At 40.0% G+C, this 14,925-nt stretch overlaps 2 protein-coding genes across 2 annotated transcripts; both read right to left on the bottom strand.

Moving 5' to 3' along the window:
* Nucleotides 1-1,658: 1,658 nt before the first annotated feature.
* LOC311362593 (alcohol dehydrogenase 1-like) lies at nt 1,659-8,736 on the bottom strand. The gene is made up of 9 exons (XM_084482473.1): nt 8,602-8,736; nt 7,914-8,015; nt 6,274-6,415; nt 5,981-6,068; nt 5,537-5,756; nt 4,962-5,222; nt 4,605-4,737; nt 2,407-2,545; nt 1,659-1,875 (listed from the first exon to the last, which is right to left on the bottom strand). The coding sequence occupies exons 1-9, from the start codon at nt 8,617-8,619 to the stop codon at nt 1,848-1,850; spliced, it is 1,131 nt and encodes a 376-aa protein (XP_084338599.1). The 5' UTR covers nt 8,620-8,736; the 3' UTR covers nt 1,659-1,847.
* Nucleotides 8,737-9,516: 780 nt separating this feature from the next.
* LOC311362591 (alcohol dehydrogenase 1) lies at nt 9,517-14,925 on the bottom strand. Its single transcript, XM_084482472.1, has 9 exons — nt 14,822-14,925; nt 13,392-13,493; nt 12,992-13,133; nt 12,598-12,685; nt 12,108-12,327; nt 11,607-11,867; nt 11,259-11,391; nt 9,772-9,910; nt 9,517-9,674 (listed from the first exon to the last, which is right to left on the bottom strand). Exons 1-9 carry the CDS (start codon nt 14,837-14,839, stop codon nt 9,647-9,649), a joined length of 1,131 nt encoding a protein of 376 aa, XP_084338598.1. The 5' UTR covers nt 14,840-14,925; the 3' UTR covers nt 9,517-9,646.

Here is a 14,925-nt window from a genome sequence, read left to right as displayed (position 1 = left end):
CAGACATGTTAAAGGTCCGAAGACAGACCCAGAGCTGACTGTCTGTACTGCAGTGAGGAGAGAGCTGACTGTCTGTACTGCAGTGAGGGGAAGAGCTGACTGTCTGTACTGCAGTGAGGGGAAGAGCTGACTGTCTGTACTGCAGTGAGGAGAAGAGCTCACTGTCTGTACTGCAGTGAGGGGAAGAGCTCCCTGTCTGTACTGCAGTGAGGGGAAGAGCTGACTGTCTGTACTGCAGTGAGGGGTAGAGCTGACTGTCTGTACTGCAGTGAGGGGAAGAGCTGACTGTCTGTACTGCAGTGAGGGGAAGAGCTGACTGTCTGTACTGCAGTGAGGGGAAGAGCTGACTGTCTGTACTGCAGTGAGGGGAAGAGCTCACTGTCTGTATTGCAGTGAGGGGTAGAGCTGACTGTCTGTACTGCAGTGAGTGGTAGAGCTGACTGTCTGTACTGCAGTGAGGGGAAGAGCTCACTGTCTGTATTGCAGTGAGGGGTAGAGCTGACTGTCTGTACTGCAGTGAGGGGTAGAGCTGACTGTCTGTACTGCAGTGAGGGGAAGAGCTGACTGTCTGTACTGCAGTGAGGGGTAGAGCTCCCTGTCTGTACTGCAGTGAGGGGAAGAGCTGACTGTCTGTACTGCAGTGAGGGGAAGAGTTACGTATCATTATGTTACAAATATTTACAGAAATGCTCTTTGTGTTTGTTTTTAATATTCTACGCTTCATTTTGATTGGGTAGAGCTATGTGGGCCTTCGTAAGTTGTGTCCACAGTCGCTGGAAATTCAGGCGATTCTGTTCTGCGTGTTCGCCTGAGTTTGAGAGAGGCTTCCCCTTGTGACCGCCATGTTTCTGTTCTGCTAATTCATTGTCAGCCGTGGCCAGTCTCTAGTTGTTGTGGAAGTACCAGAGACGTCAGAGAAACCAACGCGGCCATTTAGGATTCATAATCATCCGGAGGCGCACACAGCTTTTGGCCGTGTTCTATAAAATATTCTAATGTAGAACACTCCGGGAGCTCCGGCGGGCATCCTGGAGCTCTATATCTTAATAATATGTAAGGGATAATGTATAGAATGCCGGTCATTATCGGCAAAAATAAGCCCCGACAGGGCGAACCGGACACCGACGTGAAGCGGAGGTGTCTTGCTTCGCCCTGAAGGGGCTTATATTCGATAACGACGTTCTATACATTATCCCGCTTATTACACGGCTACTTGCTAAAACGAAAAAATAACTTCACACGGTGTGTCTTTTTACAATTTATTTGTTACCATTCGTAGTGTTGATCAGCAGAGAAATAGTTCAAAAGACGTTGACGTCGCTTAGCAACCGAGTACGCTGGTGTTGGTACTTCCACTTCAATCTGGAGTCCAGACTGAACCGCGACATGGAGGACAAAGGGATTGATGCCGTTTGTGGACTGGACTCCCGGAGTCCTGCCGGAGCCGGAGTCCAGCAGGAGCCTCGCTACGGGGGCCGGCGGGTGTCTGGAAGTCCGCACCGGCAACAATCCCTTACATGCAACTTACATGCAACAAATACAATGTATTCTAATGGTGAGAATTTCCTTTATTTTAATAATTTTGACTTGTGATTAGTGTTAAGATGAAAAGCAGATGCTCAATGCTTTTCCTTTAAAAACATTGCTGAACAAGCATGTAAACTCAGGCAACTATTTATTTGGGAGAAAAATGCAACATTCACATTTGTTTACAGTATGTACCATTCTTATATTTGTTTTATTATATTTATGGTTTATTTTATGGATTTCAAGTCATTTGATTTTATCCCCAGGAAAACCAACATTCAGTAGTTGTTCCAATATGTCCTCCGATTTGGTCCTTGATTTCACTCAAGACTCAAGATGGTTCGGATACTGTTCAGAAAAATAGAAATGAATGACACTGGTCAGCACAAGCAATCTGTTAAGACAAGCTGTGGATTTAAGCAGTCTTACACTCGATGGCGTTCTTGAATGTCATCATCATACTTGAAGCACAGGATTTCGGAACTCGGCGCAAGCGCCTCGTTCCTACGGCTGTGCTTCGCGTACCAATAATGACATTCAAGAAAGCCATCGAGTGTAAGATTTCGATTCAATAACACAAACCATCTTCATTATCAACAATATTGTAAAATATGTTCATATTGTGGGTTAATTTGCCCTCAAATTCAAGCTTTCTGCCCGAGTTCATCTCCATCAGAAAATAGTTCCTATAGTAACGAGCGCCGACTCTTGGTCAGTTGAACGTTGTTATGGAAACTAGGCTCATGAAAGTAGTTTCGGCTAGTTAGCGTAGCGATACTTTCTGTAATTAGGCACGCTCTTTTTGTCTGTTCTTTCACCAGGCATTTAAACACGCTCGAGAATTGGAATTGACCAATCGGAGTGCTTGCTTAAACTTACCATTTTCCGTGCTTCATAAGGTCGATGGCATCATTGACCGACTCCAGGGGCATTCTGTGGGTTACGAACTCATCCAGCTTCACCTTCTTATCCAGGTAGGCCTTTACCATTTGTGGCACATCATGTTTACCTTTGAAACCTGATAAAAAAAATTCCCCAAAACACCATTTAATGAAGAGAAATGACGATAAATGCAAACCAATCATTAATTGTCACAGTGACAGATGCTGCGGAGGGAGCCTCTTGTCCACAATAGGTTTTTAGGTACATGATGGACTATGACTACATGTCTTTGAAGTCGATCGACCAGTGCATTACTAGTCCCTACCAAAGGTCTTTGGTCCCTCCTCCCTCCCTCCCAAATCCATCTCCCCACTGAATATAGCGCAATGCTTATTATTTACAGTCAATCTGCAGTTTTTTTGCTTCTAGTGATCCTCAATAAAACCAGAATTACAATTTTCTGTTTACTTTCAACATGGTTAGGGTTAGCTCCACTTCTTCCTTATCCTAATGTTGGACTAAGGGCTGCAGTAACAGCTTGAGGTTCAAAGTGGTAATACGAAACGCTACAGGCGGATGCTAGCTGGACTAGCTGCTAATTTCACTAAATATCTCTGCAACACAATACAGGTGCATCTCAATCAATTAGAATATTGTGTGAAAAGGTAATTAATTTAAATAATTATATTTAAAAAGTGAAACTCTTATATAGATTATTATGTGTTTATTATTATGATTATTATTATATTATTATATATTTTTATTATATATTATTATTATATAGATTAATTCAACCAAAAGTGAAATATTTCAAGCCTTTATTTGTATTCATCTTGATGATTATGGCTTGCAGCTCATGCAAGACATAATCTTGAATGACCCAAAATTCAGTATCTCAGAAAATTCAAATTTTACAAAAGACCAGTAAAAAAAAGATTTTTAGTGCGGAAATGTCAGCCTTCTGAAAAGTATGATCTGTTATATGCACTCAGTACTTGGATGGGGCTACTTTTGCATGAATTACTGCATCAATGCTGAGTGTCACGGAGTGGACCGGCCTGTGGCCCTGCTGAGGTTTTATGAAGCCCAGGTTGCTTCGATGGCGGCCTTAAGCTTGTCTGCATTGTTGGGTCTCGTGTCTCTCATCTTCCCTATACATATATATAATACCCAATACATTTTCTATGGGGTTCAGATCTGGTGAGTCTGGCCAATCAAGCACAGTAATCCTATGGTCATTAAACCAGGTATTGGTACTTTTGGCCGTGTGGGCAGGTGCCAAGTCCTGCTGTAAAAAATCTCCATAATGCCACCGTTTTGGTAGCCCATGTCCTGGATAGGTCTGTGAGTGGTGGCTCGTGATGCACTGCCTCAGTCCACTCCTTGTGAAGCTCCCACACATTTTTGAATGGCCTTTGCTTTACCTTTTTCTACCACACTTCCTCCTTCCACTCAACTTTCTATGAATATGCTTGGATACAGCACTCTGAACAGCCAGCTTCATTAGCGGTGACCTTTAGTGCTTCGCCTCCTTGTGGAGGGTGTCAATGTCTTTCGCACAACGGTCAAGTCAGCAGTCTTCTCCATGATTGTGAAGCCTACTGAACCAGACTGAGAGACCACTAAAAGACTGAGGAAACCTTAGCAGGTATTTTGAGGTAATTAGCTGATTAGAGTGTGACACCTTGAGGCTCCAATATTGAACTTTTTCACAATATTACAATTTTCTGAGAAACTGAATTTTGGGTTTTCATGAGCTGCAGGCCATAATCATCAAGATTATTAGAAAAAACGGCTTGAAATATTTCACTTTTGGTGTAATGAATCTATATAATATATGAGTATCATGTTTTTTAATTGAATTATTGATATTAATTAACTTTTCCACAACATAAAAATGAATTGAGATCCACCTGTATGTAAAAAGCTTTTATTTGGTCACATTCTGTGGATAATTGTCGTTAATCTTCTTTATGATTTAACTAATAATCTTACATGGTGCACCTTTAAGGGTCCACTGACATCTCTCAACTGTTTTCCTACAGGTTGAGACCTTTCCAACATGTATTAATGAAGTCATTTGGGCTCCTCCATGGAGGATGTAATGGATCAACCACAAATTAAAGTTTGTAAATATGAGGTTAGATTTTAACTTTGTTGGTCCATTGTACCATTACACCTTATATGGGCCTTACCTCCAAAGTAGGACCCCTTCCATGTGCGTCCACCAATGAGCTGGATGGGTCTGGTAGCGACGTCATGCAGGTCTGTCCAGCCGACCACAACGCTCACCCCCCAGCCCAGTACGGAGGACTCCAGTGCGTTCCTCTATGGGCAACAATAGCAAAAATCTGTCATAGGCGATATATACGATTATTAAAATAAAAGTCAGAAGCAATCTTAATGCTGACCACAATATTTACAATACGAAGTGTACAAGTGTCAAGTGAATCTTGTTGGATCTTCTTGTAAATATGTGTTTAAATTCAGCACACAGTCAAAATACAATATGTGTTTTGTGTCACTTTGAGTGTCACTTGAACTTATCTCACCATGACTCCGACGTTCCCCACACACTCCAGAGAGAAGTCCACGCCTCCATTGGTCATCTTTGACAGCACTTGGCTGATGGGCTCACTGTGGTCATTAGGGTTCACAAAGTCGGTCGCCCCAAACACCTTGGCCTTCTCAAACTTGTCCGGGTTCAAGTCAACAGCGATGATCCTCTTGGCCCCAGCAGAGTGACAGCCCATCACAGCAGCCAGGCCGACGGCCCCAAGGCCGAAGACGGCACAAGTGGAGCCTGGCTCCACCTGTGGACCACACATTGATGTTTTTATATATAGACGCGTGTGTGTGAGAGTGAGTGAGGGAGATACAGTATATACAAACACAAATGTATACAAAGACATATCTATATACAGAGAGGTAGATATCGTTTGTATTATTTTATTTCCATTCAGAAAAAGGTAGGCAATTATTCTTTGGTAATTTAAAGATGGATTTTTTTTCTCACATAATGCCTGTACAAAAGTAAGAAATGTACAAATAACCTGTGGTTCCCATAAACATATATTATTTAAGGTATTCAAGCAATCATCTGTTGAAACATGAAGTGTGTGGATACCTTAGCAGTGTTGACGGCGGCTCCAAACCCAGTACACACCCCACAGCCCAGAAGACAGACGGGGTCCAGCGGTGCTGAAGGGTCTATCTTGGCCACAGCTATCTGGTTGACCACAGTGTACTGGGAGAAGGTGCTGATCCCCGTGAACTGCAGCACCTTCTGGCCTCTACAGGTAAACCTGGTCTGTGGAGGCGACATCGTCTCATGGCCGCCGCTGGACCTTCAGTAGGGAAGAGATGGAGGACTAACAATCTCAGAATTTACTTTGAGAGAATGATTCATAGTACAGGCAGGCAGGCCTGGATCCATGTGAAGTACAACTGAAAAATCATGGAAATCATTGATGAAAAACTGCTTTATAGATGCTTGAGATTGAGAAAATACAGATTGACAAAATATTTCCAGATTAAGGAAGACGAATGAGTAGATAATCAGCATGCTCACCATCCCTTCAAACATTGGTTGGTCTTCAGACTTAGGCAAAAACGGCACTCGCCGCACTGGGAGACGAAGAGGGGTATCACCTTGTCCCCTAAAATGTAGACTTAAGTTTGTTAAAAACAGGTCCTTAACGACAGTCCCTATCGTTAACTGCGATTCACTGTAAAATGTTGCTCTTCTAGTGACCTTAATAAAAAACACAAACAACTTTAACATGAACACATTTTTAAGACAGATGCCAACATCCCAGAATAATTAGATCCATACTCATCACACTTCCATTACAGCTTCCACACCTGGTTGAAATTCAGTGACCCCGGGTCCAACGCTCTCCACAATGCCAGCGCCCTCATGTCCAAGGACTACAGGAAAGCCGTCTTTGTGTTTCCCCTCAAAGAGGTGGTAGAGGTCCGTGTGGCACACTCCTGTGGCAATGATCTGCATCCAATAATAATTATAATAATAATAATGAAGTTTTCATTCAGTGTCGTGGTATACTTGTGTTCTATGCTTGTGTGTTGCACAAACACTCTACTGCAGAGGCTGCTTTTCCTCCATTGTTCCTAATTAGATGGCATATTGTTGAACATGTTTACATCTGTATTGAATGCGTATATATTTAGGTTATTTTATATTATGGACACTGCAGCGGATCCAAATTTGCTTCTGTTTAAAAAAAGGAAAGACATTGTTGTTCTATTTTTAACAGATGCAAATTTCTTGTCTCTATCAAAGTAGGTTGGATGTTAATGAATTGACACTGATTATATTCCCATCTGCTATTTATAAGTTGGTCAGAGTGAGTCTAGGGTCCAGAGTCTAGAGTCTATGGGGGTGGATAATTGTATGTTTGTGTGTGTGTGTGTGTGTGTGTGTGTGTGTGTGTGTGTGTGTGTGTGTGTGTGTGTTTGTGTGTTTCAGAGAAAGAGGCTTATGTCTCAATATTATTTGTGATTGAAAATCTGTTCATCTATTATAAGTCTGTGTGCATATTTGTAATCGCTGAATGTATCGGAAATTAGTTTTTGGTTTCTCTGTAAATAGAAAACCCTTTCACAAACGCAAAAATAGTACAACAGAAAGTACAACAAATGGAATGCATGTATGGATCTCAATTTGATAAAATGCTACACCTACTGATTGCATTTTACAAACAAATTGTAATAATGCAATCCAAATTACGCTTACAGGTTATTTTAGTTTTTGCATTAATTTTAGTTGAATACGATATGACTGCATTCTTTATTAGTTGACGTATGACCTAGTATCCTTTGGTATTTAAATCCTCTGTACAGAATCCAGAAATACCATATATAATATAATATAATATATATTATATACCTATATATAGGTATATAAATTTATATTCAGCAGACGGACAAGAATATGCTGTGGGAGCTATCGCAACCACTCCTCCTTTTAATCTTACAAATACCCAGTGAGGCAATAAACCACTTTATCATCTGGTCGACAGAGAGGTGACCAGTAGAAAGCAGTAAAGCAGTAAAGTCCAACATTACATATTTTTTCCTTCACACTTTGAGTAGCCCTACCTAACTAGCTCTGTTATCAAATAACAAAAACATATTTAAAAAAAAAAAAAGGAACACAACAGAAAATAAGAGTCAGCATCCGAAAAATGACTGAAGAGTTGTCTCAGAACTATTTGTATGTCACTGTTATGCATAGAAATTAGATACACTTATGCTTTTCCTGTATTTGCCAAATATCTTTTTGTGATTTTTTTAGTGCTTGATGAATAATTTAATGTTTACAGAAAAACTAAAGTAGACACGGAGTGCATACAGATGACAAATATCTGTTCACACAGATGTCATTCTGTTCACGGAAATATTGAGACAAATCAACCCCCATAGCGGCAGATCGTGTGTGTGTGTGTGTGTGTGTGTGTTCGAACACATTTTGTAGATCCCACCTTGATGCGTATTTCATTGGCATGGGGAACATCGACTTCTATCTCTTCGATCACCAGAGGCTTGTCAGCCTCCCAGGCCACAGCAGCCTTACACTTAATGACCTAGAATAGGCAAACATTCATAAAGCAATAGTTTTTTGTTTGTGTATTGTTTGTTCAGTGACACTTTCATTTTGTGATGGCTTGACAGTTGTAGTACTGTAGTACTGTAAAATTCTAAATAAATGCAAATATACCCAACCTAGGCGAATAAAATGTTTGTTTTGCACATCTCGCATGAGAAAAACTGTGGCATTTTCAAAAACAACATAATGACAAATATTTCATGATTAATTACTCAACAATGACCAAAATTGCATTACTAATAACGTTCCAATGCCCCTATACTTCGAAAATGGGGCAGTTGTAAAGATTTTACATCACAATATACAAACCCTAAAGATATTTCTCACACAGGAATGTATCTTTTTGACCTGAAATTAGCTATATTATTACACATAGAATATATTTCTGAAAAACATGAAACTAAATGCATTTCATGCACACTGTGGACTGTGTGTGTCGTGGATGGCTGGTTTAAGCAGCCTCTCCTGGCCCCGAGTTCCAGGTGAGGCTGCTTAAACCAGCCATCAACTACACACACATTTTATTGCATCATATAACAGATGATGTTAAGTGGTGAACTTACCTTTCCTACAGTTGCCATAGTTGAGCTTTTATAAAGATCAACTCAACAGTACCATAGTACTGTTGAAAGTGTTGGGCAGCTGGTTTTGCAGGACAGGAGCGGAAGAGAGTTGATTCTTTGAGTATTTGTTCACACAACCCCTGGCATAAGTATTTATGCCAGGGGTTGTGATGAGCAAATACTAAAAGTGGGAGGGATTTGAAGGCTTATCAAAGTGGGACTGGTCAAATAAAGGAAAACAAAGTACAAGATAATGTGTAATTTGTAACCTCCTTTAATGTAGACAATAGTGATGTTATTTAGCTCATAGTAAAATGCCCCACATTAGAAATGATTGAGTTTGAAAATGGTATATGCTTGCCTAGTTGCCTACAATCATTCCATGCATTTCCTTGCCAAAATGTTTTTGTTCAAGATGGTCTTTTATCTTCTTGCCATTGTCTTCTTCATATATGTAGCTCTCGTTCACAATCAATTCCACTGTTTAGAATGACCATGTGTTATACTGCAACCCAGTCTCACACCAAAATTTAGTATAGCTACATTTGTCCACAGTGGAAAAGGTAGAAGTTTCACAATAACGGCTCTAAAATTGTGCGATTTTTTTTGTCCTATTATTTTCTATAGGCCTGCGTCCACGTCACATGACTGTCAAGTTTCTGTCGGCCAAAACAAACTAAGATGGCTGACATTTATTTTCTCACTGGGAGATGCTATAGTTTGATATTTATTTGGCATTAAATGGTTTTGATAACAATTCTAGCGAGAAATGTGCATTTCATCGTCTTAATCTTCATTAAGACAATAATTAATTCTTTTGATTTATCAGATGTTTGAGCAAACTTGTAATTTAAGCAAGAATTTCTTTGTTTTCATTCATCATTCATCATTTTGTAATATGTGGAAAAATGTATATCTGGTTTATTTTATGGTTTATTTGATTGATTTCACATTGTTTTATTTTCTTGAAAATGTATTTTATGGCAACCAATATAGAAAAGTTGTTCTTCTCCAATTAGGTCCTCGATTGATTTGGTCCTTGATTTCACTCAAGACTCAAGATGGTGCGGATACTGTATGGAAAAACAGAAGTGAATAACATTTAGTGCTAGAACTAACAATCCACCCAGACAACCGGTTCAATTAGAAATTAATAGTTCAGTTACTTACCATTTTCCGTGTTTCATAAGGTCAATGGAATCATTGACCGACTCCAGGGGCATTCTGTGGGTTACGAACTCATCCAGCTTCACCTTCTTATCCAGGTAGGCCTTTACCATCTTTGGCACACCATCTTTACTCTTGAAGCCTGATTGGAAAAACAACCATTTTGCGTAAACAAAATATGTTTCCTCAGATGGGATTTTTTCCCCCCACATTTATTCAGTTTCAAATTTAATCTGCCTTTTCACTTTCCTTGTTCTTATCTATGCCATGTGATGCTGTAGGAAATAATTATTCAGTTAGAAAAATATTATGAGGGGCGTATCCATTTTGACAGAATCATGCATTGCCTGTAAACTTCTGCAAGGTGTTTGTTATGGGAACAATTATATTTTCACATTCTGTCTCTCTAACTGATGACTGTTGATTATGCCTTTTTGCTGAGACACCCTTAGGGTGGTCAAGGGTCAAAGGGTCCAACTGAGTAGTCACCACTATGAGACCCCACATTATAATAACAATGTTTGCTTAAAGGACAGAGTTTCCTGTGTTCTCGTCAAGTAGAAGAATGCATAAGGGGACCTCTGCTCCCTCGTGACCGGTTTACCCCAGGAACAAAGGTTAACGTTAGATAACACTAGGAACAGGTAGGGTGGCTAGACAGTGCAAGGAATAGGAGACAGAGCCTACATGATGAAGGGGAAACAACATGATGGGGTTTTCCATCACACGTCATGTGTGGAGCAGAGCTGTTCAGCGTGTCAGAGTCCTTACAGAGCGACTTCTCCCAGAACTCCCATCTGAGGCCTCGGATTATTGTATTTTTATTGTATTGTTTGTTTTATGATTATTGTATGTTGTATGTATGTTTTTTGTATGCTATTGTATGTTTATTACTTAAGTATATTACCCTAATTGTTATAAGTTAGGATGACTATTTATTCTTAAACTGTTTACACAGAAATTATTGACGTGGTCCAAATTCCCACCACACTGTTAACCATTATTTGTTTATTTTACAGTGTGACACTTAATGTTCAAGCTATGTTATGTAAAAATGTACAATCATTGTAATCAATGTACATTGATTAATTTAGTTTTGCATCTAAACTGATTTGCACTTGTGATCTAGGTGATTTCTTTATTGCTATTGTGTCTTTTGGGCTAACCTAAAAAAAGCGTTGTTAATCATGGGAAACAATGCACACATAGTCGTAATGAACCTTTGAGCTCAAAGAATCTGTTATCTCCCCGAGTTGTAAACCTGGAGTTCCTTTAAATGAGTGATCCTTTAAATCATGTTCATCTATTAGCAGTACAAACCCTACACACAGCCCCTTGACATCTCTCAACATGTATTACCCTACAAGCTGAAACCTTTCCGACATGTCTATGGTTTTGTTCTACAGAAGAAAATGGAATTTGGGGTCAAATACATGTTTGGATAAAAACTTTAAATATGAGGTCAGATTGGAACTTTTCACACAACTCACCTCCGAACAGGGAGCCCTTCCATGTGCGCCCGGCTATGAGCTGGATGGGTCTGGTAGCGACGTCATGCAGGTCTGTCCAGCCCACCAGCACACTCACACCCCAGCCTTTCAGACAGGACTCCAGTGCATTCCTCTGTAGGTGACATTACAAAAGATGCACAGTGTATACCAGTTATTGTGTCACAACAGTTAATCTTAATATTGTACACACTATTTGAGATATGTGTGTAGAAGTGTGGATCTTGATTAGGGCGTGAGCATGGTGTGTTTCAATTCAGCTTTTATATAAACATTAGGTATGCCAAAATACGAAATGTTTGCAGAAGCGCGTTGGTCCACGTATCTCACCATGACTCCGACGTTCCCCACACACTCCAGAGAGAAGTCCACGCCTCCATTGGTCATCTTTGACAGCACTTGGCTGATGGGCTCACTGTGGTCATTAGGGTTCACAAAGTCGGTCGCCCCAAACACCTTGGCCTTCTCAAACTTGTCCGGGTTCAAGTCAACAGCGATGATCCTCTTGGCCCCAGCAGAGTGACAGCCCATCACAGCAGCCAGGCCGACGGCCCCAAGGCCGAAGACGGCACAAGTGGATCCTGGCTCCACCTGTGGACCACACATTGATGTTTTTATATAAGCACAAATGTACACGTGAAGATAGAAAAAACTGAAAGACCGATTGTCACGACCACATCCAAGTCTTTACTTTCCATATCCCCAATAAATGCCCTATGGTTTAAAAAATAGGATTTGCTACTTAAAAAAAAAAAAAACCTTAAACAAAAGTATCAATACAATTATTTATCTTTGGATAAAAGAGAACCCATAACCCAAGTGTTTGGATACCTTAGCAGTGTTGACGGCGGCTCCAAACCCAGTACACACCCCACAGCCCAGAAGACAGACGGGGTCCAGCGGTGCTGAAGGGTCTATCTTGGCCACAGCTATCTGGTTGACCACAGTGTACTGGGAGAAGGTACTGGTCCCCATGAACTGCAGAACCTTTCGACCTTTACAGGTGAACCTGGTGTCTTTAGTTGACATTACATCATGACTGCCATTGGCCCTACAATAGGAAAGTTATTTACAGTCAGAACTGTCGTTGACAAAATCATTTCATAGTACAGGCAGGCCGGCCAAGTAAACTACAAGAAAAAACATGCTTCCATTGTTTTTCTGTTACTTACAATGTTTTTGACAAAGAGCAGAGGTTAAAACTAAGCCAATGAACTAATTCAGTTTTCAACAACGGAGATTAATTGAATATAAACATTGACAACATTCTCCAGATAAAGTGGGAAAGGAGAGACTATGAGTAGATTGTCAGCATGCTCACCATCCCTTCTCACATTCGTTGGTTTTCGGGCTTTGGCAAAAACGGCACTTCCCGCATTGGGATATGAAGAGAGGTATCACCTTGTCTCCTAACATGTAGATGATAATTACGTTTATTAAAACAGAGTCCCTATTTTTCCAGTTAGTTTACTTCAATGCACTCTAAAACGCTCTTTAGTCCACTTATTGCCTGAGGGGATTTATCTGTTTCAGAGATGGACTCTGTTGTGTAGACCTTGATCTGTTGTAATATGTAGTATATAATACAAATTAAAGGGTGAAATGACTTTCATTTAAACACAAACAACTTCTAAGGTACACATAATTTAAATACATGCCAACATCCCAGAATAATTTGATCCATACTCATCACACTTCCATTACAGCTTCCACACCTGGTTGAAACTCAGTGACCCCGGGTCCAACGCTCTCCACAATGCCAGCGCCCTCATGTCCAAGGACTACAGGAAAGCCGTCTTTGTGTTTCCCCTCAAAGAGGTGGTAGAGGTCCGTGTGGCACACTCCTGTGGCAATGATCTGCATCCAAGCCCACCGTGTAATTATGTTTTCATTTAAGGGATATGTTGAATACTTCTTTACTTGTGAGTTGCACACACGCTACTGCAGAGGCTACTGTTCCTTTATTATTCCTATGAAGAGGTACAATCAGAACTGTTGTACTGTGTGTGCACGTGCGTGCGTTCATGGGTGTGTGCGTGCGTTCATGCATGTGTGTGAAAGCACAGAATTTTTTAGAAGAACGCATTCTGTTCTTTCAAAGGAAGGTAGGTCTACCTTGATGCGTATTTCATTGGCATGGGGAACATCGACTTCTATCTCTTCGATCACCAGAGGCTTGTTAGCCTCCCAGGCCACAGCAGCCTTACACTTAATGACCTAGAAGAGACAAACATTCATTAAACTACAGATCAAAATCTAGAGCATATCAAAATGAATACCAATCTGTAGAAAATGATTTACAGAACTGTGGATTGGGGACTTAATGATTCAATATTATGGTATCTTCTTGCTAATGACTTCCACATTTGTGTTGCTTCCCAGGTCACAAGGGATTTTACAGTGTAATACTGTGCATATGACAAATATAAACACTTTGACATTAAAATGTGTCTTAAATGTTGTTCTATATTTGTTACATGCATAACAGTTGCCAATGGTTTAGTTTTTCACATTATACCGTCCAGAGGCCTCACCTGGAACATCTGGAATACTTACTATTTCAGAGAGTTTCAATCTGTTATTCAGTATCCTCGTAAAGGTTCAGATAATAGCAATGACTTTGCCAGTACAAATACTTTGGAAAGAGAATTTGGAGGGGTTCCATTATTTTAAAAACAAACAAACAAACTGCATCTCACAGAGGGAAGGATTTTTGATAACTACAAAATACTATGGACTTTGAATGCTGTTAAAGCTGCTCTTTGCAGCTTTTAAACTTTAACTTAATTTAATAGTTAACTGTTTCCAGACTTTATCTACTCTGTTTATCGTCTCCGTCTCTGCCCAAATTAAATACACACCCTTCCAATGTCAATACATTTTTCCACATGGTGTTTGGATAAGCCAACATTACATAAAACAGAAACAGACCCTCAACGGAACACAGAATGAGAGAGGGACCAGTTGGTGTACTGTTAACATGTTGTTGGCTGTTGTTTGGCTGTAAAAATATATTCAGACTATTCAGTGCATTACAAGTACAGAGAAATAATTAGTTTTTAGCCTGCATGTAACTCTAAAATAAATTGGAATGGGGAACTTTGGAGGGTGTGGTGAAGTTGGAGCTTTGAGCTATAACTGCATTTTCTCCCAAATTGATATCACTGGGATCAACGATTTAACTTTAAATATTTGGGAAACTATTAGTTTAATAATATGTAAGAAATAATACTGACTCATTCAAGACAGCACTGGCATAGTATATCAAGCGGAAATAGCTATTTTTCCACACACACAAGAGATGGAACCTCGTGGACCGTCTGTCTCACAAGTTTCCAAGGCTACAATAAATGTATCTTTTCAATCTGAAATAAGACTTTACACATAAAAACATTTCTAAAAATAAGGAATGAAATGGCTATCAGTGTTTCTACAAATGTGGTACAGAAAATACATCGGTTGAAAATCATATTTTATTGCATAAATAACATTTTTTTTTTAAAACACAAACTCAATTTGTTGTCGCTGTAAAGTGCTGAACTTACCTTTCCTACAGTTGTCATACTTTTAGCAGATGTTTTTTTTTGACGATACAGGAAGAATACCAGAGTGAAGCGGCTGCTGCTGCTCCAGAACAGGAGGAGATAAT

Source organism: Micromesistius poutassou, assembly GCF_964030765.1.
Source record: "Micromesistius poutassou genome assembly, chromosome: 17".
In the NCBI taxonomy this organism is placed as follows: Eukaryota; Metazoa; Chordata; class Actinopteri; order Gadiformes; family Gadidae; genus Micromesistius; species Micromesistius poutassou.
Note: the sequence above shows the minus strand (reverse complement) of the source record. Positions and strands in the feature narration are given on the sequence as shown.

Excerpts from the sequence above, each read along its gene's own strand:
- LOC311362591 (XM_084482472.1), bottom strand. Across the intron at positions 11,868-12,107 it reads CCGCCGTCAACACTGCTAAG|GTGGAGCCAGGATCCACTTG; the intron begins GTATCCAAACAC and ends TGTGGTCCACAG. Across the intron at positions 11,392-11,606 it reads TGGGGAACGTCGGAGTCATG|AGGAATGCACTGGAGTCCTG; the intron begins GTGAGATACGTG and ends TGTCACCTACAG.
- LOC311362593 (XM_084482473.1), bottom strand. Across the intron at positions 6,416-7,913 it reads CCAATGAAATACGCATCAAG|ATCATTGCCACAGGAGTGTG; the intron begins GTGGGATCTACA and ends TATTGGATGCAG. Across the intron at positions 5,757-5,980 it reads AACCAATGTTTGAAGGGATG|GTCCAGCGGCGGCCATGAGA; the intron begins GTGAGCATGCTG and ends TCCCTACTGAAG.